Below are 22,606 nucleotides of genomic sequence, written 5' to 3' on the forward strand. Positions count from 1 at the left end.
TTGTGAAGTACAATAGATTCACTTAAAAAGAAGAAACACCTGCATTCTGTTTTAAAAGGCATTACTGGGGCATTACAGTGAGGGTCATTTTTATCTAGTAGACAAGACCTTAGATTTCTTTCAAAGCAAACTTACCTATGTATAATTAGTCTTGAATTATTGTTATTATTTTTTTTTAATCTGGGATGAATTAAAATACTTGATTTGAACTGAAATATCTTTTTTTTTTCCTTGCGATTAATCAGTTGTAGGACAAAATGCTTTTCTGGTGCCAACACACATTAGTATCCCCTCCTTTCTGTTTTCTTAAGTGTCAATGAACTGAATGGGATCTACTTTTGTCTCTGTTATTGAGCTAACTGGACAGTAATTGAATCTCTTCACCATACAATACTATGGCAAATCCATCCTAAGCCACTGCCCAGTCTTTCTCTCTTAAGATTGTAATTTCCCAACACTACCTTATAGGTCGATTTGGTTTATTTAGAAAACATGCAATGTAAACCTCAAAAAGTATGCTTAATATCCTCTTGGCTACTCGGTAGGTCTGATTGATAGCCTATGTTCTGTAACTTCCATGCAAGCTCACTAGCTTATCCACACATCCTTATCCTTATCCGCACAAGACTGATTAAAACAACATAGACATATCAGTCTGTCTTGAAAGAAAAGGGAATAAAATCATCCTCTTCTGATTGCAGTTAGTACCTTGCAGAAAGCCAAATTAATTAGGGGGACTTTTATTAGCCTTATCTGTTATTATTTAAAAGCAGTAAGCTTTTGTTGGTGGTGGTGTTGTTTTTTGTTTTGTTTTATTTTTTTTCCATTTCAATTACATTATTTTTTTCTTTATTCAGGTCAGATACTTTAGGTCATATTTTGCCTACTCTTGGCAAAGACTGGACACACCAAGGGATTGCAAAGTTGTACCATAAAGTGAGCCAGTGAGTATTCAGTAAATCTGTTCATACATCTGTGGCTTGCATGTGTTTATGCATTTGATTCATTTGCATCTAAAAATTAAAATCTCTCTAGACTGTTAACCTTGGAGTTTAAGAGCAATCTCATCTGAAGCAACGAGATACTACGATGCTTACACAGTATAAACATCTGCTATGCAATGTCACAAAGCAGGCTTTTCTCTGGGTATCAAGAGCAAAAGCCCCCTGCCAATGAGTAGTGATTGCTCTCTTAACCGTTCCAAACAGATAACATTGCAGTTCCAAAAACTTGAGTCATTTGAATGAGCTGTATAGCTGCAGTAAGTGGAACTTCTTGCAAATTGGGAGTTGAAACGCCATTAGCTTATAAGATGTTCATATACCTTCCCATCTCTCCGTGTTGACAGGATTGCAAAATGCATAAGGACTGTGTGACAGAGGGTGGTCACTGTAGGTGGAGATCCTATTGCCAAACGTGACCTGCCTGGTAGTGTAGTTAGGTGTCTAACTTAAACTAATTGTGTATGTTTTTTGAAGTGGTGAGTAGAGAGACATAGGCGTGTCTTCATCTGTCATGCAGAGAAGAAACCTAAAACATACAGGATGAGTCAGTTTAGTGGAGTTTCTTCTCCTTCCAGTGAGCAGAAAGGGAATTAAAGAAACAATGTAGACTTGAGCTGTCTAAACATTAGACTTTTAGTAAGTCAAGGGAAATATCAGCCTTAAAGCACGGCACATCTCATCTTGAGTGGATGTAGTCCTTTTTCAGATACTCATTGCTTTCATATATATATATATATATATAGTGTATATATATATATATATATAGTTTAAATAACGATGAGCTTTAAAGATGGTGATGGTAGTCTTTGTGCCTGGTTATATAATTTTTAATTTTTATTTCCTATGTATATATTTGCTCTTAATCCATTATTAAGTTGCAAATTTAACAGGAAGGAACAGTCTTAAAATATTTTTGTGTCATTAGTTAATTTTGATTGTAGGTCATAAGTAGACATTGCTTAAAGTGTAATTTAAAGGCATTGAAAGTCAACGAGACCTGCTGTGAAGAGCCTGAGGAACTGGCTCTTAACCTGGCAACGTATTTGAGCTGCAATAGCACAGCTCAGTAGCTAAAATACACTTGTGACTGTTGGTCCACAGGAATAAATGTCTTCTCTGCTACTGTTACTGCTACTGATGGAAGGCCCTGAACTCATCATAATCTCTTGTTGGTTGTACGCTCAGACACCTGAGGTGTAATGATGTTTTGAAATAACTGTTTTTCTTTATTGACTGTTGAAGAAATGTTGAGTAATAGCAGATCAGTGGAACTTTATCTCAGTTAACGTCATTAACATGGTGAAAATCCTAGTATGACCAGTTTTTTCAATAGCAATTGAGAGAAAAGGAAGTTAAGAGTAAAATTAATTGATATCTAAATGGGATCAGATGAAATATCTGTTATATTTTGATATCTGTTCATATATATGTTCACGAATTCAGATTTTTAGCTTCAACAAAAAGGTCTTGTGATTGTTGTCTGTTCAAGTTGACATTTCTACTTTATGCAGGAAAAAAATCTTGCATAAAATTCAGTTGTTCTTATATATTCAACCTACCACAATTGTCTGGAGAGCCTCTGGTACACATAACCACTGTCCTCATAATTAATATGATTTGTTCTGTGCACTAGGGTTACAGTAAGGCTTGTTTATTGCTTCTTATTTTACATGGGTAATGAATTATAAATTATGGATGATGGAATCTAAATTATGCCAGAGACATTGGTCAATGCTTTTATTCTGTATAGGCATACAAAATTACAGAAAAGACAGGGCAGCCTGTGAATTCATGTGCTGAACAGTATTTGGTTTCTGTGTATAACTTCAGCATTACCTTTTGTGAAAACGTTAATTTTTTTTTTTTTATTTTTTATTTTAATTGCACTTGTTATTTCTATGCCTGCCAGCACTGTCTATTGTTAGGGCTTTGGTGATCAAAAGCATTAGGGAAAAATGGATTCGAGTCATGTTGCTTTTCAAATTACCGAGTTAATTATGTAGCAGCTAGATTTTACAGCTGAACACTACAGAAATGTTCAATAGTTAGATTTAATGACCATGCATGCACTGAATACAGTATTTATTTCGCAAATAGTTTCTTTGTAGGACTTGCAAAAGAAAACGCTATTAGGTTGAACTATGCCTGTTAAGTTGCACTAATGTCATTGGACTCTGTTCCATCATGACAGAACCAAGGATAGCCAGTGACTTTGTCTGAAACTTTTATTTCAGTACCAAGACAAGAAAGTGTCAAGATTACTTCTCACACTATGGTTTGCAGTTTTAATTTGCTCAGAGTTGAAACTGCATGTTGCTGCTGCACACATGCATGCAGACCAATCTTTTCTTCCCCTGTCATCTTCACCGCTCTCCCCAAAACCCTCTCCAAAGGGGCCCAAAAGGCAGGAGTGTAGCATTGTTAATTTAGCAAAGGTTAATATGCTGTTGTCTGCTATATGCCAAGTGTTTTCCTCTTGGCAGATATCATTTCAGTTAATTCTAAGGTCTATGGTTTTACTGTGCAGGGGTGGATAACAACCTGTATGAAGTCATGAAAAGACCAGGGATAAATGAACCCTCTCTAGGTGTAAATCATAAACTGTAGTAGAGCCAGACAGAATTTAGTTATCCAGCATTCTGAAATAAACATTTTTATTCATTTTAAATAGGTGTAGGTTAAACATGTCTGTTTTAACCATTATGATTGATTTGTGCAAAAACAAACTCACAATTATTAATGTCAAAACACCTGCTTTATTTTTTTTACAGTAATTTCTTCTTTCACTTCTGTTCACAGAAATGGATATAAATTTTTGTATTGCTCAGCACGTGCTATTGGGATGGCGGGCATGACCAGAGGATACTTGCACTGGGTCAATGAACGGGGAACTGTGCTGCCTCAAGGGCCAGTGCTGCTGAGTCCGAGCAGCTTATTCTCAGCTTTGCACAGGTACTGCAATATCACCTTTATGCTGAAAGAAACTTGGAGGCTGAATTCTCAGCTTTTTTTTTTTTTTTTTTTTTCTTTTCCTATTCTATGGGAGCACTTTAAATCATTCGTAATCATTTTTCTTGAACATGAAAATGAAATGAATGTTTTATAGTCCGACTGCATTGTGATACTCTGTGGGGATAATGTTGTCCTTTCTAGGTGTTGATTTGTAACAAGTGAATCCTAATAGCACAGATCATGAATATTGTACCTTCTTCCTAATTCAGTGAGGCATGTCAAGTGATTACTGAAAATATTTTAAGATGTTAAAAGCTGCTGTGACAGAATTTCATTAGAATTTTTAATGATAGGTTGTTCAGATGCTCTTCTGATTGAGTGACATGCAGGCTGTCTTACCAGTCATGTTCTAAATATAAGAGAACGTAGAGGCTTTCAGTGTTCTTCTCTGACTGATTAAATAGTTTTATTGAAAGGGTAGGTACTGTCATCTTACGTTTTCCATATCTAGCAATATATTAGAAGTGATACTCTTTTTGATATGTTTTTTAGACTAAAGAACGCCCATTTTTCAGTATCCAATGTCTTAACTTCTGTTTTCTGTAGGCAAGAAATGACTTCATTGTTATCCATGGATTTATTAGTTGTGGCTTTAGGGGCTCTGAGATCAGGTGTATATGGAACTGGGGGAAAATGGTTGTCTTCCTCTTTTGCACATCCTCAAACTTTAATTTATATGTGGAGTTGCTATTCTGAAGGGCCGTATTATACTGCTTTGAAGCCTCTGTGCTACTTGCATCTTCCTTGGCATATGTGTTGGTGCTAGGATGTGGGATTCTGAGCTTCTTCAGCGCTTTTGTGTCATGCTGGTGTCTTCCTCTGTTATGGGAACTCCAGACTTTGCCACCTGTTCAGCATCCTTGCCAAGAGAAGCTGTTGTGAAAGGGCTCTTGCCCAGAGATGAGACAACTCCACTATTCATTAATGAATTCTGTATTCAGTAGGGAGCAACTGAAGAGAAATGGAAGATTTTTTTATTCCTTAACTTCTGCTAATTAGCAGTGATGGATGACCCTGACTGTAGAAGGATCTTAACAGGCTGAGGTCCTTTCAGCACATATGTTAATTGTAATCCTTTAATTTAAATGGAGAAAAAAAAAAAAGGTGGAAAAAAAAAACACCATACACAGTGAGAGCTAATATAATCTATGAATCATTCTGCAGTTCTCAGGAAGTGGTTTACTTAATAACAATTTATGTCTTAAGATTTTATTTAGCCACTGCTCCCTGTAATCAACCATCTTTGCTTACTAACCATCTTTATCACTTAGACTTCAATAGAAGTCCCCTTGTTTCAGAGGATTTATTTATTGTGCCCATTATGTAAGCTTGGGAATGCTATTTCGTCTTCATGGGCCTTCTGATTTCCAAATGAAGATTTATTGGAGAAAGGTGGGGGCCTGATAGGAATATCCAGCTAGGTAAAAATGTTGAATAAAGAAAGTAAATTGGTTTATGCTATATTTCATATGTATATTTCACCTTTTTATTTTATTTTATTTTATTTTATTTTATTTTATTTTATTTTATTTTATTTTTATATCATTTCAGGGAAGTGATAGAAAAGAAGCCAGAAAAATTCAAAGTTCAGTGTCTGACAGACATAAAAAATTTGTTTTATCCTAACACAGAACCCTTTTATGCTGCTTTTGGAAACAGACCTGCTGTAAGTAATCGCTGAAATTTATGTCTTTTACAGAGAACAGAAAGGTTGCTGTTATTTTGTGATTTTGTTACATTAGAACCTAGAAGCTTTAAATAGGACTTAAGAATATTTGATTAGGCCTCATACAAAGGATAATATAAAGGTTCTTCCAGAAAGATCTCACCATGTAGGTAGAAGAGAGGTAGAAGAGAAACAAAGTAACTACATTACATCTGCATAAGTTAGCATAATAAGAAATACTGATTGAAATCCTAACTACATAAAAGATCTTTAAACTTGTGTGAAAACACTGATCCCATTTTAGTGATCCCGTTTTATCCCATACTGATACAGCGCTGATGAGTTACTTCTGGACAGACACAAAATCCTTCAGATGAATATCAGTGGGACTTCAAACCCTAAGTACATCCGGAAGGATTTGGATGTCCCACTAAAATTGAACATTTAACTTTGAAGTCCTTGATACTGAGAGGAAAAGTGAGGTCTCTCTCACCCATTTGAAGACTACAGAATTGGGCTATAGGCTTTACTTACTCTCTTTTAGGCCCAAAGGACATATACTTTTATGCATCCACAAAAGGCAACAGTCTCAGACATGCTGAGACCTGAGGAGCATGGAATAGATCCCAGCTGTAGCTGCTTGGAACTGTAAGACCTTAGACATGTCCACTGGCAAAAACATTGATAGCCTGAGGAAATCACAAGTATAAATATGGACACTAGCTATTGCCAGTGTGAAAGTGAACATTTGGAGACTGAGCATTTTTAGATGCCTAAATGTTGGACAGAAGTGCCTGGCAAGATATTTTGGCTCTGAAACTGTGGATGTTGTAGCTACATTTGGGAGAAATCAGCATGTCTTTCTGTTGGAATTTGTTTCTACAATTATCTCACATTTTTCTTAGAGTTGTTGATATTTATGAGCAGTGACAACTCTTTCAGCTTCATCTTTTAGCAAGTTACATAATTTAAAACCATTATTAGTGAGGACAGGAGGACCTCACTGTCCAATTGCTTTATCTGGTTGTTATATCATACACAGCTTAATTTTGACTATTAAGATACCTTTAGACATATGATTTTGAAATAACTTTGTAGCTACTTCTGTGATTTTGTATTATGGATAAAGCCTACCTCTAGTTTCATTTTTGTTGTTGTTGAATGTCAGGGAAATAAAACCATTATTTTCATACTCCTTTGATTGCTGTTGGAGTGCAGTCTTCAGATGTAAAATATGCTACTGGCCTTGTGAACATCAGGATGATAGCTTTCTCAATTTTATGTGCTGCTTTTTTTTTGTTTTGCTTTTGCTTTTTGTTTTCTCCCCTCAAAATTAAGTGAAATTTCAATACTTATGCACCTGTACAACATAAAAATTAAAATAATTTTCATATGTTCATTAACCTTTCAGTCTTTTACCACTTGAATTTTTAAAACTATACCCAATGATTTACATTAGTAAAATGGAAGCTTGGTCTCATCTTTTGGGGGTTATTTTTATCTTTGCTTTTGTCAAATGTTTTTTGTCAAACATTTTTTTCAGACCAGAACAAAACTTGTTCGTTGCTTGTGTTAACAGTTTGAATTTCTTAAAAGTTATTCTCAACTGTTACTTCTAGTTGAATGCCATAAAATAATTCCCAGAGTTGTAGCTGCATTACCACCTGGCGCTCACTGCTGCAGTTACAGTGTTTATACCTTACTTTCCCCTCTCTTTCCCTTTCATCGATACATAGCCAATATATGGACATTGCATAAATCCAAACTCAGCAGGTAAAAGATTTTTCCGGGGGTTTTAGTGTAAGCAGAATTTTTACAGCTTTTTGTAATCTTGTCCTTACAAACTAATCACTATTTTCTAGCAGTTATGTTTTAACCCCAGTACGTTGTTGCAAGATATTCAGTACAATACACTCAGGAAATGAAATATTATCTGAAAAATGAAAGCGCAAATACTTTTACTCCCAAATAACATTACTTTTTTATATTTAATTTTATTTTTTGTGTCAAGGGAAGTAACTGGAGAAAAAAAGCAAAACAAAACATGATTTTGATCAATAGTTTAATTTACAGTGACAAACTCCACACCTGCAAATGATCTGTTTCATGAGCCTTTCATTAGTCTGAGTTCAAGTTTTCAACATATTTCAGGTTGAGAAATTCATAGAATTTCAGGTGCACAATAACTAGGTAAATTTAGTACCAATACTGTGTAAGTATGTTTTTCTGTGTAGTAGATTTCAGCAAGAAGAGACATGACTGTGCAAAGGCAGAATCATAATTCTTTTTTTTTTTTTTTTCTATTTAGGATGTTTATTCATACAAGCAAGTGGGGGTTTCTCTAAACCGCATATTTACAGTTAACCCCAAAGGAGAACTTATACAAGAACATGCAAAGACAAACATCTCATCGTAAGTAATCTTATCCCTAAAACCTTACAGGCTAAATAATTTCCTTTTATAACTTATAACTTGTGTCCAAATATAGGTTTCATTTTACTAATGAAAGATTCCTTAGAATATTCCACACAAAATATAAAACATGTAAAATACAATACAGACTTTCTACTTTCCTTCAGTTAAACTGATAAAGACATTATTTAGTATTTAGTTCAATATACTCCATTTACTTTAATCACGTAAAAGAATTATAAGTGTGCAATTGAGTCTGTATAGAAATGAGATTAACTGGTTTCCTGAAGCCATCTGCCTTTTCAAAATTTCCATTTCCTGGAGCTGCCATCTAGAAGAGCCAGGAACAAATCTGAAGACAGGGCTGAGGGCTTCCATCAAGATTCTTAGGCACTGTAGCACCACATAATGAAGGGAGACAGCCTTTAGTGATGTTAAGACTGCACTTAGTGGAAAGGGTGCCAAGGGAAGTGTATAAAATATGAATTATCAGCTGAGCAGGGAGATGCTTGAACCAAACTGAACAGCAATGGAGAAACAAAATTTGGGGTTTGAATATTTTAACAGGTGATTTGGGAAGAAAATGGCATCTGTTTCTTTCTAGGTAAGTAAGTCCCTTTGCTTAGAATGAACAGATTTCTTATCTGAACTGTGAATGCTACCTGGAAGCTAGGCACCAAAATTGAGTTGAATTTTACAGTTTCAAGGATGATAACTTGTTCATGTAAGAGTAGCCATGCCTTGGTGACTGGAGACTTATTTAAAAAAAAAAATCAAAATAAGAAGATCTTTTTATTTATTTTTCAGTTATGTCCGACTATGTGAAGTGGTAGATCACATTTTCCCTTTGCTGAAAAGAAGCCATTCTTCAGACTTTCCTTGTTCTGATACCTACAGTCAGTTCACCTACTGGAGAGAACCTCTACCACCTTTTGAAACTCAGGATGTACATCCAGCCTCATCTTAACTGCATCTCCGAACTGTCAGCCTCGGATCAAAGAATGAGTTAGCTTGTATTGCAAGGACTTCACTTGGCTTTTGCTGTTGGCAGTTCAGCTGGAATCTGTGATGTGAGCATTGTATTCCTTTGCTGTGAGCAAACTTAGAAATGCTTCTTCATACTTAGTCACGTTTCCAGATGACAAGAGTGAGTTGTACTAGGAATGGGAATTACATTCCTAATGTTCCTTCATCCAGCAACTCAAATCGTGCCATACAGTTTCATTGCCTAAAGTCAAATAAAAGTGCAGTGATGACAGAGTTGCAGTTAAACACATCATAAGGTCATGAAGTGGTTCTGTATCTTTCTTGTATTACTGAAGTTGTCTTTCATCTCAGAAACCCCTGCAAGTTAGGGAGCTGAAGGTGCTCACCATTCCTGACATCATTTTGTGATACATGTTGCAGCTCATATGTCAAAATTCCATCCTCTGAAAGAGCGAATGATTGAGTAGGGTGGTTGGACCAGATGACCTCCAGTGGTGCCTTCCAACCTTAACCATTCTCTCATTCCTCTTTCCTCCTTGCTTGACCATCTGATGTTTGTTTAACGGTTCATTACTGGTCTAGGTCCTCAGCTGTTGTAAATTGGTGTAGCCATCGAAGACGATGGAGTGTGTTGATTTATTTCAACATGTTGTTTTGACCTGCTAATGCTTTTTTTTGTGTTTGGAAATAAATGATGTGCAATGTAAATGGAAGTAAATTAAATAAGATGGCCGGATTCTGCCAGTCTTCTTCAAGTTGAGGAGTACCATGTTTCAGAACAGTTATTTGGGTTAAGATACGTGTGAAAGTGTAAGATATAGGCTGCTGTGTGTAGTGCCCATCTTACTGAAGTCAATGGTTTGACTCTGGTGATTTTTCAGTAAAAATATCTTACGAAGTGGATGTGTTGAGTTTCAATATCATTGCTGAGCCAAGAAAACTGAAGATTTTGTCGATATTGAATAGTTCTATTTAAAATGTTATTTTTGGCTTAAGTGTGAACTTTGATGCTGGTGAGTGATGCATCTCAGGTTTTTACTGAATGGATTTTTTTTGTTTGTATTTTGTTTGTATCATAAAGTACAGATGCTTTTAGTGTGATTTACTGTGCTCCAAGAAAACAAAATCTTTCATCTTTTTTTCCCTCTCATTTGTTCAGACACAAGCTGTAGATACTGTTTTTGCTACTTGCTCTCAACTGCCTTAAGATTTAACTGTGCATTGTAGAAGCAATACTGCAGATCAGTTGATGATATTTTCCAAATGATCTGCCTTTACACAATGTGGTACTTTTAAATGTATGCATGAAATGGCCAAATAATCCTCAATGAGCTGGTAGCTAAGAAGGTGATTTTTTTTCCCTTCATTTTAAAATGTATTTAAAAGTTGTATTATTCTCTGAAACATTGAAAACGGCATCATGAGATTCCATGTATATAGTATTTCAGTATGGTTAAAACAGTGGTTCATAAGCTGTGATCTCTGCCAACTTGTGATCTGTGAGGCTATGATACATGTTTTGCAGCTGCTTTGCAGTGTTTTCAGTTAAGGGTTTAATAATAGGAAGGCAGAGTGGTCCAGGAGAAATTTTAAGATGTGATTGTGGTTGATTAGCACCCAAAGGTTTGGGAACAGCTGCTCTGCATCACATTTGTTCTGTTTCAACAAATTCTGGTTTTGCATCTCAAAAGAGTGGTAACAACATAGGTGGGATGGTAATTCTATAATAGGGATTTTTAACTTCTTGTGCTGCAGACTTTATCTGAGATGTCAGGGGGCCAATTTATGATTTCCCTGTGCCTTCAATAGTAATTAATAAGTGCAATCCTTTATACAACTGCAGTGTGCATAGCTGCAATGTGCAGTGGAGAGACCTTCCTAAGTCTTCCTTTTCACATGAACGTTGTGGGTTCAGGCAAGGTACACATCCATTTCAGAGATACTGGAATTAGTAGACAAACAGAAAGAGGACGAAATGCATATCCAGTGCCCCAGACTGATTATGCTGTCTTCAAAGTTTAAAGAAGGTGCAAATATCTTTTTACTGTCAGAAAATTTGTACCACATTTCTTAAATCTGTCAGACAATCAGTGAGGATCTCAGGTTGCCAAACCGAGATGGTTGCATCTCTAAATATAGCCACGCTTTAAGTATCCATTTATACTTGTCGCTAATGATTGAATTAATGGATGAATGTACCAACTGAATTCTGTGTTACTCAGTTCTTGTAAAGGTCTGCTTCAGTCCATTATGCAAATTAAAACCAAATCAGCCCTTCTCTTCAGTTAGAGGCCATCAGGTTTTTTTATTCTTCACAGTAGTTGAGATTGGCTTTCCTAAGGTACTGCATGCAGTAGCTTTCACCAGGAAAAGAAAGGTCCCAGAGACTTCTCCACAATCGAAGTCTAAAGCCTGTGTGTATTTGTTTATGACTTAATAAATAGCCTGTCCAGGGCTGTTACTGCCATGTATTACAACCCAAATGATAGTGTGAATGAGTGGTCCTTTTAATTCCATCAGATTTGTAAGAGCAGTGCCACGCTGGTGCAGGCAACCCTGAGGTGCTGTGGAATCCCCATCGTGGAGTTTTCCAAGACTTGGTTAAACAGAGCTGTGGCTGACTTGGCTCTCATGTTGTCTGCTATCTGCTGCAAGCATGAAGTTGGACTAGCTGACCTCCAGGGGTCCCTTCTGACCAACATTGCTATGATTGTGAAGTTAACGCTGTGCTTCTGACGTACGGTATAACTAACCCTTTGTGTCTGAAAGTTTAAATATAGCTGGAAAGTGAGACAAATGTGTGTTTATATAACTCATGTTTATCAAACCTGCTCACAGAAAAGACAGTTAAGAAAATCCAAGTTTTGACCTGCTAGAAACATTACCATACTTTTAAAGGGAGCTTAAGATACTTTGTTGTGGTAGCTGAGCAATTTTATGCATAATACTTACACTGCTGTGTTAATGCCTAATGAAGAAAAAAAGGACGGTTTAACAAATTCCTACTCTTTCTGTGAAAGAAAAAAAAAAAAACTTTCTCAACTTTCCTTTCAGTGTAATGCTGGTTTCTGTTACAGAAAGAATATTTGGCTAGCATAAATATGCAGAGACATTAAATCACTGTATAGTCTATTTATACGGTACACATAAACTAGAATATGCAGCAGTGAGGAGTGACTGATGTTTATTTTCATGAAGCTGATGACCATACCCCTCCAGCTGTGTTGTGTGAGGGACAGGATACCATGATTGTTGCATTAGTTGTGTTACAGATAAAATGTTACTGCTGTAATATAGGGAGGGAGGAGAAAGAGTATTGGGTATTTTTATTTGTAGATATGGATTATTATTTCAAAGACTATTTATATACAGTATTTACTCTGTATATGTATGTGCTACTGGAATGATGAAAATCATTTTAACACCTCATTTTGATCTGCTGAATGCAACGACGATAGAACTATATATTGTAATAAAGGCAAATGTAAATTTCTTCTGACTTTTCTATTTTTGTGTATGCTTTGATTTCGGCAGAGTGCTTTTTCAGAACTGTTGGAGCTCTGAAGTGTGGAATTTGTACATATCCTCTCAGTTGCTTATCTCTTACTGGGGCTATCCAGTGTAACTTCCAGCACTTGCAAATTTTTTGCTGTATTGGAGTGTTTGATCCAGAGCCTTTTCACGTGCAAGGAGTCAGGGAGGCAGGGTCAGGTTTCAGGCTCTCACTGTGCTGGGGTTTGAGGACAGCACCTGGGAGCCAAGAGTAACCAGATGGGAATTGGAGCAGCAGGACCAGTCAGGAATCTTACCATACCCCAGATTTTTTCCCATTTTCCCTTTGTCTAATTCTTGGAGTGATCTGGAAAACTAGCTATCTGATTTGAATGGGATTGTTGTTATTCACAGTAACAAGACCAGATATTCTCTCTCATAGTTTCCCTCTCAACTGTTCCCCCTCCTTAACCCCCCCCCACACACACACTTTTTTTTCCTTCTTTGACATTGGCCATTCAGCTGGCAAGAAGCAAATAACATTTCCTCATGTCTGTGAGAATACAGAACTGCTTTTTGCTCTCTCTGCCAGGTTTGCTAAGCAAACTAACTGCAGCCGTAGCGATACTGACGGGCTGGTGTTGGTATGAAAACAAAGATGTTTGGGGTTGATTAGGCTCTACAGCAGCTAAAGGTCTGTGTTAAAAATACAAGAGCAGCCGTATTTGGGCAGCCTACAGTCACTGCTTCTTCAATCTTCCCTATTTTCTGTATGTCTCTGGCTTGTATAAACATTTACACTAGAGCTCTGGAGACAGGCTTTGAAATGAAGGTGCTTTTTTAATTAAAAGTCAGAGAAATGATGCTTTTGCCTCTGCAAACCAAACTTTATAAGGACATATTCATTGCTCCTGGAACATCTCATTAACACAGAAAAGTCAGGGGAACAAACCTCCTGAGGAGTGAAGACTGTTATTTTTTGATGCTGTGGAGAAGGTAGGGAACACTACCCAGAATACCATGTTAATTGTTTCCTTTCAAATAAATAGTCTTCATTTGCATTGCAGATGCCATCAAGTACATCAGAACAGATTATTGCAGGAGGCAGAAGACTGTTAGTGCCAAGAACCTAAAAACTGTAACTTTCAACTCATCTCTGAATAGGCAAAAAAAAGTGAAGCCTGGGGGCAATTTTATTTATTTCATTTTATTGCATAAATACTTGTGAAGGGAGTACACTCGCAGTGCCATCACCAAAGGTGGTCCTAACCCTTCTGCTTGGAGTAAAATCCATCACCTCATTTCTTTCTGTAGCATGAATGAGCAATGCAAGGAGAGGAGTAATTGTAAATGAGAGACAAGAGGCTGGCTCTAGTGAAAACCCAGACGTGGTACACAGAGATTAGGTGCTGGATGTTTTTAGGAGGAGGTCCTCATCAAGACCTTTCTAGCCACTGGAATGTGAGGGTGAGAAATAAAGATGAAATGAGAAATGAGTTTTCTTCTAGGAGGCACTAGAGAAAGGGAACAAAACCAGGGTAAGTGGCCAAAAAACAGCTTCTTAATTCCATGCCCATGTTGAACCTAGGTGTCAAGTGTTGAGCTCCCTGCCTCTGGACCAAAATCCAAGTGATAAGATGAGTGGAAATGGCCTCAAGTTGCACCAGGGGAGATTTAGGTTGATTATTAGAAATTTCTTTACTGAGAGGGTTGTGCGGCACTGGAACAGGCTGCCCAGGGAAGTGGTTGAGTCACCATCCCTGGAGGTCTTCAATAAATGTGTAGATGTAGAACTTAATAGCATGGTTTAGTGGTAGGCTTTAGGATAGAGGTTGCACTAGATGATCTTAGAGGTCTTTTCCAACCTGAAAGATTATGTGATTCTATTAAAATCCCATGTCTCTACATTGAACAGAAGGAGTGAAGGCCATTTTGGCTTCATTTGCCAAGCAGGAGAGAATAACATTCATCAAAAGGAAATCCCTGTTTAAGCACCTGAGGGCTACCACTAACAGCAAAAGAAAGCTGCAGTTACAGCTCTATTTTAAGCTTTGATAAGGACTAGGGCTGCTTTATATTTTCATGAAACTGGGGAACAAAGCTTTCACCTGCAGTATACATAGCATACATCCCTTTTAATAAAGCTCGCTTTGGAAAATTGACGCAGCCCATTTAAGCGTGTGCTTTAGTTGCAACTCCCTGCAATCAAATTTGTGCATATTCTTATCACTTTACTGGATTAAGTCAACTAATGCCAAGAAATCAAACTGGGTACTGGGGAGATACGGTTTCCAAGCTGAAGAATTGATCTCTCTTCTAATGGCTACTCTTGGACTGTTTTTTACCCTCTAGCACTGTCAGGTGTTCTGCCTGCTGCCAGCAATCTATTTATTGATACAGGAAATCCATTTTGCCTTGCCTTGCTTTTAATGAGTTTTGCAAGCAAGTGGCCCCTTCCTGTGACTCATTCTGTGTTTTCTGAGCGGGAGATTGTGGTTTTAAGTTTCACATTGGAAAGTAACCGCTGTGTCTGCTTTCCTTGTCTGCTGGAATCTCAACAAGAGGAATACATTTTGGAACAAAGAAATGTAAATGGAGCAGAAGAGTTCACATTTCTTTGTGAAATTGTATAAACATCCTTCTTTCCAGGGCAGTTAAAAAGACTAGTGCAAAATGAAAATAGGACTTGTTTAAAAATAACAGCTTTATCTTAGAACATTGTTATTAACATAGCCAAAAAAAAAAAACAAAAAACCAACAACAAAAAAAAACATTTTCACTGATTTCTCCATATTTGCTGGCCCTTTGATTTATAACCAATAAATACCCAAATTTACCAGTGGAAGCCTCCCTCTGTTCTTACTGACACAGGAGCAGCTCCGTGAGCATCTGGATTTACGTACAATTCCTGTCATTCCTTTTGGATACTGGAGGCCAAGAGGTAGAAGTGGATCTATTTGTTTCTTTTTTCTTTTTCTTCTTTAAACAAAAGTAGAGGAAGGACAGAATCCCCTGCAAGCTTGGACCGTTAGCACTGAAAACTTAGATTTACGTTAAAAGCAGCCATAAATACATCAAAACCAATGACCAGGATGGTTTCCATTCCCCATTACCAGATACGACTATTTATATTTCAGGCTCAGTGGCTATGTCTGTACAAATAAATAGCTGGCCAACAAAAGGGCAGGCACTATTCTTTGGCCTCCTGGCCAACTGGTACGCTTTGGTGAGTGTCCAAATAGCTGCCTGCCAAGTAGCACTGGCCCACAATGACCCTTGAAATGTGTCTAGGCATTGCTTGAAAGAGCACTGCATGGGTGATGGAGCCCTAGCACAGGCCCCCCAGAGAGGTGGTGGAGTCTCCTCCTTGAAGGTCTTCAGAAGCTTGGAAAGGTGCTTCAGTTTTTCTGTAGCCTAGTTTGATCTCACTGTCTGGCCCTGAATTGCTTCTGCCTCTGTCTAAGGCAAGCCCCTGCAATATTAAAGCATGACGTGAAAGCTGAGACTATCATCTCAGCATTTCCGCAAAATGCCAGTAAAATCTAAAAGCTTTGCTAACATAGGCTTCTTAGAGACAAAATGTATATGGGGAGGTAAAGGAAAATCATACTTGGGAGCCAATAAACACATTGGGAAATGTGAATCCAAGTGAGCAAGAAACTGAGCAAAGGAGGTAGGGAGATCTGCATGGTTGAACAAGGAACTCCTGACAGAACTTAAACATAAGCTGAAGGTGTACAGGAGGTGGAAGCAGGAACAGGCCACTTGGGATGAACACAGGGTATTCAGAAATGCAACAAGGAAGGCTACGGCCCATTTGGAATTAAATCTGGCTAGGTATGTCAAGTACAAGAAGGGCTTCTTCAAATATATCAGTAACAAAAGGAAAAACTAGTGAAAACGTGGGCCTGCTATTGAACTGGGCAGGGACCCTAGTGACTGAAGGATACAGGAAAGACAGAGATACTGAATGCTTTCTTAGCTTTAGTCTGCACCTGAGAAGAAATAACCTCAAGCACCAGGCTGGGGGCTGAGCTATTGGAAAGCAGCTCTGAGGAGAAGGACCAGGGGTCCTGTTAGGCAACAAGTTAACCATGAACCATTAGTGTGCCCTTGTGGCCAAGAAGGCCAATGGTATCCTGAGATGCATTAGGAAGAGTGTTGCCAGCAGGTCAAGGCAGGTGATCCTGTCCCTGTAGTCAGCCCTGGTGAGGCCGCACCTGGAGTCTTGTGGCCAGTTCTGGGCTCCCCAGTACAAGAGGGACATGGAGCTACTGGAGTGAGTCCAGAGGAGGAATACTAAGATGATGAAGGGGCTGGAGCATTGTGTGTAAGTATCTGAAGGGAGGATGTCAAAGCAATGGGTCCAGACTCTTCTCAGTGCCCAGCAATAGGATGAAAGGCAATGGGCACAAAATGCAACAGAGCAAGTTCTGTCTGAATAACAGGAAACACTTCTTTACTGTGAGAGTGACTGAGCATTGGAACAGGTTGCCCAGAGATGTTGTGGAGTCTCCTTCCCTAGAGATATTAAAAAACTGTCTGGATGCCATCCTGGGTAACGTGCTTTTGGGGACTTGATAGAGGGGTTAGATGAGATGAGATGAGGTCCTTTCCAACCTCAGCCATTCTGTAATTCTGTGAAAGCAGGAATTCAACAGGTCATGTTAAAAATGTGACCTTTCAGTTACCCAACTCAGCTGTCAAGTTCAAGGTGGAAGGGACAACAATTAAAAGAAAAAATGATAATGCTCAGAAACTAAAAAAGCTTTAATTGGGAAAGTACTGAGATGAAAGATACAGGGAGACACAATATTATCAGAGTCACTTTCCTGTAAGGATCCAGATATCACATAAAAACGCAGTGCCCTGTACTGTGGACTTAATTTCTGATCCATGTACTGTGTGAAAGAAATAATACGAGAATTGTCCTTAATTCCCAAAGTAACGCGGGGTAGGGATTTTGTTTGCTTGCTTTGTGTCGGCACCAGCTTTCACTTAGTGCAGTGACTGGTGCAGTGACTTAGGAAGCAGCTCAGGCACACACCTACATTTTCTAATGCACTCTCTGTGCAATGTGGGAGTCAGCACAAGCATTGCACCTTTCTGCAAGGCTCATATTTTCTCTCTCTCTGGGCTGCTCCTCTGCATGTATTATTGGCAGGGAATCACTTCCATTTTCTTTTGACCTAGTGAATTCTTTTAAACCAAGGCTGTGGTTTCATGGGCGGTTGATCTGATCTACTGGTTTGTTACTGCCTAAAGGAAAAAAAAAAATCATCACTCTCCCTGTCTCCTTTCTTTCTCCTCCTGATTCTCCACCCTACCAACAGGCTGTACTCCTGGGACAGTTTTGTTCTGCATTAGCAGAGTTAAACAGGCTCAGGGAGTGATACAGTGCATGCCACACAGCATAAGTGGGTGAGTGCATGGATCAGAGAAAGAGGGGAACAAGGACCTTATGCTTTTGTCTAAGTATGTCTCATGAAGCTGCAACCTAAGTTTTCTTGTGTTGGACTTCATGCTACACCTGACCTCTTAATTCTTATAGTAATCCTGTAATTGAGGGCAGACCTTATAAAGTGACATGTCTAGTGCCTATTAGTGAACTTGAAAGCAAGGACGTAAGCATATCCAGATGAGCCCAAGAGTGGTGATATACCACAAGTAAAGAAATCCCTGGATCAAACCCACCTGCCCAAGACACAAGGACTTTGGGGAAGCAAAAAGTTGGTTACAAGTCAGGAACAAGATCCGTGCCCTGACAGATGTCCTGTTTTGGCTGGGGTGAATCCTTCATTGTACTTTGTGCTTTAGATCTCCATGTGCAAGATGGGGCTGAAGGCAGTTGCCTCTGTCCCAGGCATATTCTGAAGACTAGACATTAATGCCAATGAAATACTGAGATAGGAAACTTGGGGGAGGGGAGGAAAGGGGGGGGAGGGGGCAGGGATACAAGAAGTATTTTTGAACCACCATCAGTGGCTCAGCTTCTGAGTACCTGACTGTCACATAAAGTATTGTCCTCACTGGCCTTTGGGAGGGGGAAGAAATACCGTCTCCACTTAATAACAGGAAACAAAAGGTCTTGGTAGCCTGAGTGACTTTAGCCACAATTTCCTGAGTCCGATGCCAGGGTCACAGGTACCGTGTCTTTGGTATGCTCAGTGCAAGGACTGAGAGGAAGTGGGGAGCTCAGGGTATACCCCAGTTTGTTAAGAAAAAGTTTCTGGTCTTCAAGCTCATGAAATGGCACTGCTTTGCTAATGGTCACTGATATGGTGGCAGTCTCTAGGGTGTATCATCATGAATCCCGGACCTGGAGAGAAATGACTACCGGAAAGCCCCAGAACATTAAAATTGCATAAGGCTATTTGGATGTGCTGGAAATGGGCAGAGAGTCTGCATGACGCATAGAAACACCAAATGAGCATATGTCATCGTGACAGAGCATGGCATATACCAGGGCAGCCTGGCTTTTGTGGGCTAAGTCACATCGACTAGCAGATTTGCTCTGGGGTCACCACATGATGTTTGTTTGCTTGCTGGTTATGTCCCAGCTAATTTTGCAATGTGAGTCTAAATCCTTCAACCACACATCCAATTCGTAATTTAAGCCTGCATAATTTTATCTCTGCTTGCTTATACCCACTGTCTCCTGGTTTACACAAGCCATTGCTGGTTTCTGTAAGAATTGCTGCATTGATTGATATGTGAAACAGGAAGGTAGGATGTTTTAATGTGGAACGGTATTTAGAGAGATGCAGCATCTGTGCCTAAAGTGAGAGATAGTTACAGGGTTAGACAAGTAGGCCATCAATTACAGCAGACTGAGGTTAGGACCATCTGGCTGTTTGAAACAACACCAGGTGTTTGCAGAAGCAAATTTCCTGTGTTGCAACATAGGAGGAGAGTGGCAAGCAAGAAGCAGCCCTCCAGAGTGAATCTCAGCCATGAAGGAAGCCACTTCTCATTTCCTTTTTTAGTGCTATCTTGTGGGAAAAAAAAAGCCACTCGAAGAGAGTGACACACCTCTGTTGCCTGCTCGGTGCCACCAATGGGGTTCTCAGGGAAGCATTGCGGACCCTCTCCTAGAGAGCTGAGTAGGACTTGTGCCCTGTCCTGGTGGGACCTGTCCTGATGGGCCCTATCCTGGTGGGCCATGTCCTGTTGGGCCACATTCTGGTGGTCCCCATCCTGGTGAGTCCTGTCCTGGTGCGCCATGTCCTGGTGGGCCATGTCTCCTTCACCCACATTTTCCTTCCACTCTACACCAGCATCATGTTTGGTTCCTGGGAGGGCAGCGACACTGAGCTCACCAGCACCTGTCCCCATATATATAGACCATAGGCTGGCCTCTCTGCAGGGCCTGTGGTTGTGCCACCAATCCCACAGACAGGGAGTGTCTGCTCTATCAAACTGGGCAACTTCATGTGCATGCTCTCCATGCTGGCAGCTTAGCATGGTTCTTGGGACTTGGGCTGCTGATGGCCACTGCTCTTCTGGTCTTTTCCTCAGGGCAGCAGAACCCAATACAAGGTTCACCATGGCTTTCTGGTTCCCAGCCTCTGTGTGCCTTGCCCATGCAGTTGTAGCCAGCTGTTGGCTTTCAATCCTGATTACAGCTGGACCCTTGCTGATGGACTAAGCATTAATGTCTTGGTTTGAGTATCCAGCATCCATAGTCCTCTGAAGGCTGTCCTTGCTACCTACCCCAATGTACAAGGTGTCTCCAGCCATATGCAGCCCTGCCTCAGTTTCCCTTCCCACCCTGAATTTTCCCCTACAGCCAAGGGAGTAGCAGCCAGAGCTGGACTGGCTGAGGGTAGAGAGGGTCAGGAAGTGTACCGAGATCACTGTCACCCTTAATCTGCTCAGCATAGGACTGTGCTCTGATAGACATTGTCAACCATTCAGGCCTACTGGGACATATTTTGTAAAAATCAAGGATTGGTTCAAGTGGAAAATATTGTTGAATTACCTATTTGTGCATTGTTAAATTCAAATGTCTCCTGTGCATTTATGCTAGTTCAAACCTTCTCATTTATACTTGATAATATTTAATTGTTATGATTTACATTAAAAAGAGGAGTAAGCCTTAATGCTGAAATTGATCCAGCCTAAAAGTTTAACTGGTGTACATAAATTAGGAAACAATCACATCTTCCACTAAAATTGTTCTGACTCTGCTAAACTCCAGCTCAGCTAGGACTTTACAGAGCCTCTGGCAAGAGGTGATATCCGAGACCTTCCAGGTGAGCCCCAGCTCAGCAGCAGCCTTTTACAACGAGCAGACAAGAGGTTAAAAATTAGGTAAACGCAATCTCAGTAACTGGCAGCAGGACCTTAGATCAGTTTTTCCTAGTTTCTATTTCTATCAGTGAGAAATAGCCCTCACGGGTTTATTTTAAATTTTAATTATTATACTTTAATTATCTGGTGACAGAGTGAAAAGACTTTGGTTTGGTTATAAATTCCCAACTTAGATGAATTCCTCTATAAAACACTTCATTTAGGAAATACAGCAAAGGTTGCTAAGTGACAACAATGCAGTTATGTGTCAGAGCCCTTCCAAACCCTGACCGCCAAGAAGAAAATGAATAGCTGCGGGCAGTGGCACGTAAGCAGGGTGGGGAGACAAAAGGGCCATGGCTCATGAGCAAGCCTGTGCCAATGTGTTCCCAGCCCCCCTATTAGGTGCAGGTTAATTTACAGAAGCTCTGAGCACTTCTGGCACCCACTGAATAATGAAAACCTGTGAGGTGTCCAGAGCACTGCTGTCGACATAGTTTTGTGCAAGGGGATAACATGGTATAACCTCAGCCTGGATTTGAAACCATTAGCCAATATACAAATTGGAAGGGCTCACACTGTTTATTAAAATTCAGCTACATGAGTGCTGCCCCATGGAAGACATTCTGAAAATGGACTGGTGACAAACACGGAGGTAGAGTTTTGGCTAATCTGGATTTCTATAAACTCCCTTTGAAAATAAAACATTTGATGTGGATTACTGCAGATAATACCAACAGCCATTCCTGAAAATAATGCAGTGATTGCAATTTTTACTAAAAATTGACTCTGAGATGGGGTTTCATTAGGCCTGACTCTCTCTGTATGCTCACCCACTTCTCTTTTGTCAGCAGGCTAGGCTGCAGGGCTGTGGCAGGAACAAAATGATTGTGGCACCAATGCTTCCTGCAAAGATTTCACAACAACTTTATTTATTCTTTAAAGCTGCAGGCTTTGCCACACCTAAATCAACCTTCAGCCTAGTAGAGCAACCAGTTTTAGCTAGCAGCAACAATGGAAGGGGGTTGTGCAGAAAAAAAAAATGTATAGTATCACTTATAAAAATGCTGCAAATGACCTTTGCAAGGTCCTCATCTAGGCGCCAGATGAGTGGCTCCATGTGCAGCTCTAGGGTGGCTTTGCACATATTTTCAGTCCCATGTAAGAGCATTCTTGCTTGTCCCCAGACAACAAAAATTTTGTGGTGAGACAAGTGGAGCTCAGCTCAGCGTAGGCTTAATTTGGGGCTTATCTGAGCTGCAGGCTGATGGCTCTGGCACAGGCCTGCTGCACTACATGAAACATGGACCTTCTCAAGCAATCAGCAGAGCTTTGGTTTCCTGCTTCAAAGCTGAGCGCTGGTGCTTGCTGGCTATTCAAGGCTGAAACTTTTGAATCTGAAAAAGCCAGCCCTATCTGCCAAATGGTTCCTCTACCTGATCAGGTCTGTGCATGCGTGCAGTAGGTTGGCTGACAGGGGTTAGCTCCATGTTAAAACAGGCCTGGCCAGCTGGAGTACGATTCTGGCATAATACAAAACTGAAGAATCATAGCACGGCCGAGGTGGGCAGGGACCTGAGAAGGCCGCTGGCCCACTCCCTGCTCCAGTAGGGCCACCCAGAGCAAGGTGCCCAGCACCATGGCCAGGTGGCTGGTACCCCAGGATGGTTAAGTACCCCAAGACGAGAGTGGTGTTGGGGATAATTTTGACCCACTGATTGTTGAGTCGATTGTTGTGCCT

The 22,606-nt window shown here is 39.8% G+C and overlaps 1 protein-coding gene across 6 annotated transcripts in view; it reads left to right on the top strand.

The window, feature by feature from the left end:
- The window catches only part of LPIN1 (lipin 1), a 76,023-nt gene extending 63,443 nt beyond the window's left edge, over positions 1-12,580 (top strand). For all 6 annotated transcript variants that reach the window (XM_082757256.1, XM_082757258.1, XM_082757257.1 and 3 more), the window contains 5 exons: positions 858-944; positions 3,804-3,956; positions 5,568-5,682; positions 7,991-8,094; positions 8,902-12,580. In XM_082757256.1, the coding sequence (XP_082613382.1) occupies positions 858-944; positions 3,804-3,956; positions 5,568-5,682; positions 7,991-8,094; positions 8,902-9,061 (619 nt within the window). In that variant the 3' untranslated portion in view covers positions 9,062-12,580. The remainder of the gene's footprint in view (positions 1-857; positions 945-3,803; positions 3,957-5,567; positions 5,683-7,990; positions 8,095-8,901) is intronic.
- Positions 12,581-22,606: the final 10,026 nt, after the last annotated feature.

The sequence above is a fragment of the Aythya marila genome (assembly GCF_965140915.1).
Source record: "Aythya marila genome assembly, chromosome: 3".
NCBI classification, from domain to species: domain Eukaryota; kingdom Metazoa; phylum Chordata; class Aves; order Anseriformes; family Anatidae; genus Aythya; species Aythya marila.